Source organism: Trichechus manatus, unplaced genomic scaffold (genome assembly GCF_000243295.1).
Source record: "Trichechus manatus latirostris isolate Lorelei unplaced genomic scaffold, TriManLat1.0 scaffold00007, whole genome shotgun sequence".
NCBI classification, from domain to species: Eukaryota; Metazoa; Chordata; class Mammalia; order Sirenia; family Trichechidae; genus Trichechus; species Trichechus manatus.
Window position 1 is genome coordinate 4,640,855 of NW_004443943.1, and position 10,453 is coordinate 4,651,307.

At 36.3% G+C, this 10,453-nt stretch overlaps 1 protein-coding gene across 1 annotated transcript in view; it reads left to right on the forward strand.

The window, feature by feature from the left end:
• Window positions 1–10,453, forward strand: part of ANK3 (ankyrin 3) — a 742,532-nt gene that overhangs the window by 664,506 nt on the left and 67,573 nt on the right. Inside the window, exon 29 of the mRNA XM_023739341.1 lies at window positions 2,465–2,619. Coding sequence (XP_023595109.1) covers window positions 2,465–2,619 — 155 coding nt within the window. The remainder of the gene's footprint in view (window positions 1–2,464; window positions 2,620–10,453) is intronic.

Consider the following 10,453-nt stretch of genomic DNA (forward strand, 5'->3'; position numbering starts at 1 on the left):
TACTGGAATTATATCCCCGCATTAAGTAAACAACTACTTTGGGACATACCTTCTTAAAGATAATTTTTTAGAGAAACAATCCACTGTGATACAATGGTATTTTTTAAAAAGGAAACATAAATTTAATTCATTTTCTGAGGTGGCACTTGGGTGCAAACCAGGCAGGCTCTGTCGTAACTGACAGTTTGTTCACAATTTCCCCTTCTTGTTTCTCTTCCTGCTGCATGGATGTTATTCAGTAAACTGCATCTTCCTACCAACCCTCCCCCTGTAAATGAGGGGGAGAGCTTGGTTAGCCGAATCCTGCAGCTTGGGCCTCAAGGAACAAAATTTATTGGGTAGGATCTTTATAGACAAGATACAGAATGTCTACAATTTTTCTTTTTTCATTTTCAATTTTTTTCTGTCACACCCATGGTCTTATTCTTGTCTTATTTTTATTTTTTTAAGTTTTTTAATGCTTTCAGTTGATGTGTGTCACTGAAAGAAAAAAAAAATCATAGTGGCTTGACTTAATGTAGCCCTGCTACCTATCTTGTGCTTTTCAAGCATGTGGAATTCACTGCAAGCATTCTGCTTTCATAACTTTGTGCTTTTGTAATTTTTTTTTTAATTTGAAATGTTACAACTGCATATGGTATTTTCTATGACAGACTGACCGTCTTTAATTTTAACCCAGTGAAAGAAAAGGTAGTTGCAGGCTTTGAATCAACACTTGCTATAAATGATATATATGTATATATAGATATATGTGTATAGATATGTGTGTGTGGAATTACATTTTAAAATAAGTACTTACGAGTACTATGTAATCTTCATTGGCTTTGAGAAAGAAAAATCATCAGTAAGTAAACTGATTCTGAAAAATGGCGATACAAGATATTTAAAGAAAACTAAAAAGGCATCAGATAGAATATTCTATAAAGTTATTAAGTTGTTATGTTTTGTTTTTTGAAGCTGAAATGTGTTGGTATTTGTTGTTTGTTTGCTTGTCTGTTTGATTGGTGTTGTTGCCTTGGCAGTTTGCATGAAGAAACCTGTTATGAAAAGTTATGCTCGGCTTTCACCTTGGTCAAAGATCCTCATTCATATCTTCTCTCCAATATTGTTGAATGTCATACACAAAGCCACATTCCTTAAATATTTACAGAGACAGTATCTGATACATTAACCTGCAAAGATTGTATCTTGTTCTAAAAAAAAAAATTTAATTTCCAATCATAGTATGATTAAAAACTATTGTAAATATCTTAATAACTCTTGAGATTATGAAGTCTTAGCAATAGTTAATTTTGTTTCTACCTATCAAAGAATAAAAGCATTATAAAAATAATTCTTAAATGCCCTTAATTTGGATCATAATTTTTTTTTGCCAAAGTAAAATGATCATATTAATCATTCCCATTTTAAGCGAATGCTTTTGTAATAAATCTTTCTATATATTTTTATATATGTGATTTGATTATTACAACTATTATCCCTCTTTACGCTCTTCCTGATTTAAGCCTGTCTTTCTCTTATCACACTTACATAAACACTTAGGCTAAGAAGTGAGGTTACATACAACCTCTGTAGGAGAATAATGATACTGTCTGCTTAAATGTCATAAAATAAAGCTGCACAATCCAACTACATAAACTGTGTGTGATTGTGGTCTGCTTACTTCCATTCATCTTTTTTAGTATTTATCCTAATTTAAAATTTGACAAATTATTTTCCCGTGGTTTGATTGGCTATCTTCAATTTGCAGCCATTTTTTCACATTCCCTTGCAAAAGGACACTGTCAAAAATTAATAGATCATTATGTGATGATTTCAAACTGACAAGTGCTCTTTCAGAAAGTTTAACTATCCTACTAGGGGTTATACTAGAGCCAGGAAATTAAGCTGCCCACTCACTACCATTTCACAAATTGGAAATCAGAGAAACTATCTATATATGAAAGTTGTGGGAACAGGTACAGAGAGTAGATTATTATATCAATTGTTTTCTCACTAAGGGAAAAAACAAACTATAGCAGTAATCTTTCAAAATAGGAAATTTATAGAATTTTTTTGAAGAAATGACTGTGTCCTTTTAAATCATTAGCATTTTGTATAATATCCGCATCATGAAAAAAAAAAAACAATAGACCAACTTTCTATCTATCTAATGGTCTATTTTAGTAACTTTCAATTCCTTGATTCAGAATTTCTATGTGCTGAATATTTTCCCCGATTAAATCCAGTGCCTAACAGATAGTTGGCCCTCAAGAATTGTTTGTGAATGAATGAATGATGGCATGTTATCAGGCTTCTAATATATTATTATTTAATTAGCAAATGATTCTGCAGCTTTGAAATCATTCCCAACCTTAGTGGCACCTCTGATTTTCAAATGAATACTGTTAATGAAACATCTGTTAAGTATGATACTATAAATATATTTAATCAGATACCAAAATAATGTGGATTTTTTTTCCAGCCCTGTCATAGTGGAAATCCCTCACTTTGGGTCAATGAGAGGAAAAGAGAGAGAACTCATTGTTCTTCGAAGTGAAAATGGTGAAACATGGAAAGAACATCAATTCGACAGTAAAAATCAAGATTTCACTGAATTACTTAATGGCATGGATGAAGGTAAGGAAGATGACTTCTTGTTTCTGTCAGTGTCTGCAGGCAGAAAATCAAGGGAATGACCAAGACAAAATGAAACAGTATCTGAATTTCACCCATTTGTATTTTAAGCTCGGACTTGGGTTCCTGAGCAGTTTTTCCCATTTTCTGTTTCTAAAGCATGGGGTTCCATTTAATCTAACAAACTTTTTTTTTTCTTTACAGTACAAATGTATGAATGTTCTGATGATTCTTTGAGTCTTTAATTTTATATGTGGATTTTATCAAAATCTAATGTTTTCTAAATCACGAATAGCTAAGGAGAAGAGGGTGAGATAATGGAAGGTATGCAAAGCATGCAGAGCATTTTTTAGGAAAACACATTCACAGTTTATTTTTGGAATTATTATTTCCGAATCTTTTATTTTATCTTATTCCATTTTCTCCCAGATTATGTCAGTGTCCTTCATGAATTTTTAATTTTTCTTGGGCCATAATCTTTTTTTTTTTTTTTTAAATAAGTTTCAGGCTAATTATTGGAATCTGTGGTGTTTCAGTGTCTTATTCTTTGACCTAGTAAGACCTGTATATAGTTGAGCCTGTCGCTTTCTCATAAAGAACTTCAGGCTGTCTGACCCTGAGAATCATCACAGTTTTTCATAGGACATCAGGAATGAAACAGACTGGCTTTGAGAGTACGTGCTTGAAGAATTTTCCTTTAAAAAAAAGAGATCAAACTTACCATAAAATAATGCTGATGGAGAAAAAAAATTAGGGCTGATCTTCAGTTTATCCTCACTTCTTAAACACTACAGCTTCAGTTTTTGAGACAGCAGCTTTACTGGAGATAATAATTCACATGCCTGTGCTGTCCAGTTCAGTTATCACTAGTCACATGTGGCTCTTGAACCCTTGAATGTGGCTAGTGCAATTGAAGAAGCTAATTTTTTATTTTGTTTAATTTTAATTAATTTCAAGTAGCCACATGTGGCTGGTGGTTACCGTACTGGAAAGTACAGTTCTAGCAAGAACATTGACTATTCTAATATATTTTTCATTTTTGAGTATACATTATATATAGCATGTCCTGTCAGACAGAAGTAGAATTTTAAAAATATTCTAAGGTTTATTTATGGAATAGACTGCCTCGATTTCATGCTGACATTTCTTCATTCTGTCTTTAATAAGTTGTTTTCAAATAGAAATTAGCCATGTCATTGCTTAGGTAAATGATGCGCAAAACACTGAGAATATCTGTCAGACTTCCTAAAGAAACAGTGATATAACCCTCTGTCCTGGATTCTGATTATCTTGGAAATAGTAGATAAGAGTTTCTTTGCTACATTTTTAAAGACCAGATAAACTTTGGTTCCATTTTAGAGAATTAAAACCACATATAAACACATCCAGGTTTAAAGAACCAAACGCTAGAGGCTGCTAGAGCAAAAATGAGGACTAAAGTTTTCAAGACACAGTGGTTTTCTTCATATATTAAATTTAAAACTAATAAAAACAAAGGAACCACTACACACGCTTTGTAATTGGAGCTCAGATTTTATACCAAGTTCAAGCCCTGCTTACCATCAGACTTCTGTCCTCAGACTCCCTTCACTCCTTTTGGAACATCCTTCTGTCTAAAAAGGGAGGTAAAAATAAAAATCAGTCTATCTTTTTTTAAAAAAAAAAATCAACCCAACTTCTTCCTTGAAGGTCCAACCAGTCCGAGTTCTAGTGGGGAGAGAGTATAAGCGCAATTTAGGAGGTTTTCTGTTCTTACGTTCTTCTGCCATCTCCATCCTGTTCCCTTCCCTTTTTCTGTTCCTAGATATCTGGTTATTAACAAGATAAAAAGAGCTCATGAACTAAAACAGTGACCATATCACTCAAGATATCCTTAAAGAGGGAAACATTGTTCTATCATTATTTTATTTAGCCTATTAATTTCCTTTGGAACCCTGGTGGCACAGTGGTTTAGAGCTCGGCTGCTAACCAAAAGGTCGGCGGTTCGAATCTACCAGCTGCTCCTTGGAAACCCTATAGGGCAGTTCTACTCTGTCCTGTTGGGTTACTATGAGTCAGGCTCGACCCAGCAGCAATGGATTTGGTTTGGTTTATTAATTTCCCTAGTGCATAATTACACTTTATCAGTCATCTATGGCAACTGACCCTTGATAATATCTGTCTTATTATAAATGTTTCCTTTTCAATGCCCCTTTTCCATAAATGAATTCTATGTGCTTCTTTGATAACCAGTCCTGTTGCATGCTCTTCTCTGGAAATCTTATAACCCAAGTATTTAAGATTCATTTTAGCCAATATTTTGTCACTAATTTTTACTAAACACAATTGTAAAGATCAGTTTATGGTTCTGTATTATTTTAAAAGTTGCAGAGTCTTTCCATGCGCACAATCAAATTTCATTGTTACACTAACTCCAAGGAAAGACAAGTTCAAGAGGGAGATAATTTGCCCAGTGTAATGTAGTGGTCATGATCTTTGGAAGTCACATAGACTGGAGTTCCCATCCTGGCTGCACCATTTACTAGCTGTATGACCCGAACCAAGAACTCAGTCTCTCTACACCTTAGTTTATCTGTAAAGTGAGACTGATGATATTATGTACCTCACAGGCAACTAATGCAGAATGTTGTTAGGTACCATCAAGTCAGTTCCGACCCATAGCAGCTCCATGTACAACAGAACGAAACACTGCCCGCTTCTACACCATCCTCCCAATCATTTCTGTGTTTGAGCCCATTGTTGCAGCCACTGTGTCAGTCCATCTCATTGAAGGTCTTCCTCTTTGTTGCTGACCCTCTACTTTACCAAGCATGATATCCTTCTCCAGGGACTGGTCCTTTCTGATAACATGTCCAAAGTATGTGAGACAAAGTGTAGCCATCCTCACTTCTAAGGGGCATTCTGACTGTACTTCTTCCAAGACAGATTTGTTTGTTCTTCTGGCAGTCCATGGTATATTCAATATTCTTTGCCAACATCATAATTCAAAGGCATCAGTTCTTCTTCTGTCTTCCTTATTCATTGTCCAGCTTTTGCATGCATATGAGGCAATTAAAAATACCATGGCTTTGATCAGGTGCAACTTAGTCCTCAAAGTAACATCGTTGCTTTTTTTAACACTTTAAAGAGGTATTTTGCAGCAGATTTGTTTGATTTCTTGACAGCTGCTTCCATGGGCATTGATTGTGGATCCAAGCAAAATGAAATCCTTGACAACTTCAATATTTTCTCCGATTAACAGAGCAAATGAGGAATAGATGAGCTGGTATATGTAAAGTGCTTAGTGTGATACCTACTCATGAGAACACTTCAATCAAAGTTAGTCAGAGTCACGGCTGCCGTGTACAGGTGTGCAGGCTAGGCTCTAAGCAGAGGCTCCTGGCTAAGAGGACAAGTGACAGCTGAAATCCTGTCTCTTCCACTTGCCAAACTGTCCTGACACTGGCCTGCAGGACAAAGGGCCATTCTTCTCTGAGTTGCTCAACATCACTGTCTGGTTGCTAAGCCATGGACCTGCAGGGTTGTGTCCACACCAGATGGGCACCCCTTTTCAAATTGCGTCAAGACACCATATGGGCTAGTGGAAGCCCTGGTCACAGCTGATGACAGTGACACTCACCCCATCACCACCATCCAGTCAGGAAATAGTAATAGATCTAGACTTCCAAATTCTGGACTTCTGATCCCAAGTCTAGTTGTCTGTCTTTCTGTAACACTCCTTCACCTCTGTATGTTCTCAAATGAAGGATGTTTTGTGTAGAATAAAAATATCACACAAATGTGAGGTGCAGTATAATTTCCCATGACTAATCCAGGTACCCTCTTCGTTCCTTATGACTCAAAAGGATATGGTATGTATTCAGGAAAAATTCTGATTACAAAATAAGGTGGAATTAGGAGTTGTTTTTATTATTAGCAAGCCCAGGGACGAAAGCATCAATGGTTATACTGATGAAGCAGGTGCATTAGCAAAGCTCTGTTGAAGTTAAGAGGCTAGAATGACACAGAGGACACTTGGTCTGGATGTGAAGAACCTGCTGCTACCTCTAAAGTATCATGTGGCAAGAGCAGCTTTTCTCTCTGGCAGCAGACATGCATCTTGTTCTAACACTTGTCAATTCATTTTTCCTAAGCAGACAAAAAGACATTGCAAAAAAGAGAAAACAAAGATTCATCTCCCTCCTCCAAAAACATCATCTTAAAGTGCACCAAATTGAATCTGCTTTGTAAATTTAATTAAACCTTATGAGTCGATTCTGACTAACAGTGCACTATCGAACAGAGTAGAAGTGCCCCATTGGATTTCCAAGGCTGTGAATCTTTACGGAAGCAGATTGCCACATTTTTCTCCCCCAGAGCGGCTGGTGGGCTCCTACCACCAAGCTTTTGGTTGGCAGCTGAGTACTTTAACCACTGCACCAACAGGGCTCCTTAACCTTACTTTAAGTTAAACTTAAAAAATCTTAATTACAAAGTTTAACTGAACATGTTTAAAGTTATGTCTCTAAAGACAGATCCCAAGGGGTGTTTTGCAGTTCACAGTTTGCAGTTATGCTGGACCTGGGAAGAATCCTTCCTCCTTAGAGGTCCTTAAGTTAGAAATTGGAGAGCTTGAGAAATGTCCTGCTCCTGAACTGTCCAGTACAGTAGCCCCTAGCTACATGTGACTGGCAAGGACTTGAAAATGGGGTTCATGCTAATTGAGATGTGCTGTGTATGTGAAATACACTAGATTTTGAAGATTTAATACAAAGAAAAAACTCATTAATAATTTTACATTGGCTTCATGTTGAAGTGGTAATATTTTAGATAGGTTAAATACAACATATGATTAAAATTTATTTCTCCGGTTCTTTTTTATTATGTTGTGTGATCATTAGGAAATGTAAAACGACATAGGTGGCTTGCATTATATTTCCACCAGACAGCGCTTCTCTGGACAGCATGTAGATTTTATTTTACATATTCCTTTAGGTTTTAAATCAAAATCATTGCTACCTAAGTATTATACACAGAAACTTTGAGGACACAGGAAGTACGCTATAATTTTAAATTTTCTATCACTGTATTAGAACAAAATGTTGCTTATATTCTCTGAACTTAATTTGATAATGCTAGGTAAATATTCTCTCACTTGTCATTGATTAAGAGAGCATATGAGGTTTTTAAGATAATATATTTTAGATTAAATAATCATACTATGGTTTTATTGTAAACTGAAGCAGAAAAGCAAAGTTGATACTTCTTATGTAATAGAAAATAAAATTTCCTTAATTTATTATCTAACTAGATCAGTAATACTTTAGAAACAGGTTCTTAGCTAGAAGTTACCACTATGGTCCATTTGGATTCAACTTACTTGTTTTTAATTTATCAGCCATGAGACAAATAGTAATCTTAAGGTGTCAAGTCTGATTGTAGGAGCAAATGAGTGCTGAAAAGTGAAATATGTAGCTTTATGCTATACACAGCACCATCTGTTGGGCAAATCTAGCAACAGTTTGGAAGAATTCTGAAGGAGAAAATAAAAATTGAACTTGATCAAATCAGGATTGTGGCTAGGGTGCAAAAAAAAAAAAAAAAACATACCCAAAACTGTTCATTAACCTGTAACAAAATAGTAACTTGATTTCAGTCCATTGCCATAAAACTGGAATTTTAAATCAATTGCATAAGGACCATCACATTACGAAAGGAAAGGAAACTGTACTAGAACAATCTCCCCACACCAGATAATCAGGAAATGAAAATTGGACCAAAGCAAATGAGCATTAATTAATTAGTTAATATTGCCAAGTTTTATAGGTGTCTGTGGATACAGATTTGCCAGCCATTTGCCAGCCACGTCTTTATGGAACTTTAAAACCAAAAAACCAATCCCATTGCCGTCGAGTCAATTCCGACTCATAGCAATCCTACAGGACAGAGTAGAACCGCCCCATAGGGTTTCCAGGGAGCAGCTGGTAGATTCAAACTGCCAACCTTTTGGTTAGCAGCCGAACACTTTATGGAACTTTAGTGGGATCAAAATAATGACACCAGACACCCTGACCTGCGTGTCAGGCAGAGTGGGGCTCTTAGCCATCCAAGGACAGTGAAGAGGTCTCAGAATTTGGGCACCAGCCTCTATCACCTTCAGTGTCTGCTGACTAGGGTGGTCAGTGTGTCAGACACAGCAGGTCCAGGCCCCTCAGAGTTCAGCTTACTTGTATATGCTACACACTCTGGCTTTTTGGCATTTGATTTTAAGACATTATATATGATCCTAAATTATAAAAATAGGATTATATATTGTTTGTTGTTCTTTTTGCCTGGATGTATTAACAGTTTAAACAAAGGGTGGAAGAAAGTGATATAATGGGATTCATGGCCTGAAAACAATGTCTTTTTATTTGCACTAATGGAAGAGTAAGCAAACGTAGAAGAAAAATTTTGGGCGAAAAACATCAAGAAGCAAGCAAAGAAAATAAGGCTTTTATCTGTGTATTAATTTCCTAGGATTTACATTACTAATTACCACAAATTGAGTGGCTTAAAATGACAGAAATTATTCTCTTGCAGTTCTGGAAGCCAGAATTCTGAAATCAAGGTGTCTGCAGGGCCACACTTCCTTGCCTCTTCTAGCTTCTGGTGGCTGTCAGCATTCCTTGGCTTGTGGCTGCTCACTCCAGCTTCTGCCTGTCTTTACATGGTCTTCTCTTCCTCTCTGCGTGTCTCTTATAAGGACAGTTGTCATTGAATTTAGGGCCCACCTGGATAATCCAGGATGATCTCATCTCAAGATCCTTAATTTAATTACATCTGCAAAGATACTTTTTTCCAAATAAGGCCACATTCACAAGTTTTAAGGATTAGGACATGGGCATATCTATTATGGGGCCACCATTCAACCCACTAGAATCTGAAATCATGGACTAAGACCCTGCCCTCTCTCCCGGTAAAGACATCCACAGCACCTGGCTTGTTGTCTTCTGTAACATGCAGCCTTGAATTTCTCTGTCATCCATAGTGGACTGTAAAGTCCATGGTGGCAAGGACTGGCTCTGAGTTGTTGGTTATGCCCAGGGCATACAACAACTCTTGGCACAGAATTGTCACTTCATCATAATTTGTTGAATGAATGGAAAAATGAGTGACTTGTATTCAGGCAAATGTGCCCCACTTTTGGAGACACATTTCCTCAATCTATTGACCTGTACCCAAGATGTCTGTGGGTGGCGTGGGAAGAAAGCAACTTTCTAAAAAAAAAGGGAGGCCACAACCAAGTGGGGAGGGGAAGGCTGGGGAAGGTTCTGGGACAAGTTATGGTCACACAGAGTACAAAGTAATCCCATACTTAAACATAGAAAGTAGAGTTAAGAAAAATCACATTTTTTGGAGTTTTTTATCACATCTCATAAGCAAGTAATGGTTAGAAGTTCTGGTTTTTAACAGTAACCTTTAAAATATGGGATTGTCAGAAATTATACGGATTGCTAAAACTGAAAGGAAAAAACCAGAAGGTATGTCACTGTTTCCAGATATTCTGCAACATTCGCATTTAATGCATCGTGCAGATCTGGATAACAAACAAGGTTCAGACCGAAGGTAATTAAAGATGTAAAATAAAGTTGATCCAGAAAGACATAAAACAGATGCCAGAGCTGAATAAGAACATGAGTTAAATTACTAAAAGTGTGAAGGTGCGTGGGATCTCGGTATACTACCTTTGTACCTTCTTGTTAATCTATTATTGCAAAATAAAGAGCTTTAAAAAATTGTAAAGGTACCTATATGCTTATGTCAGGGAAGAAAGGCTAAGTTATATCATTTGATTTTTTTTTTTTTTTTTTTTTTT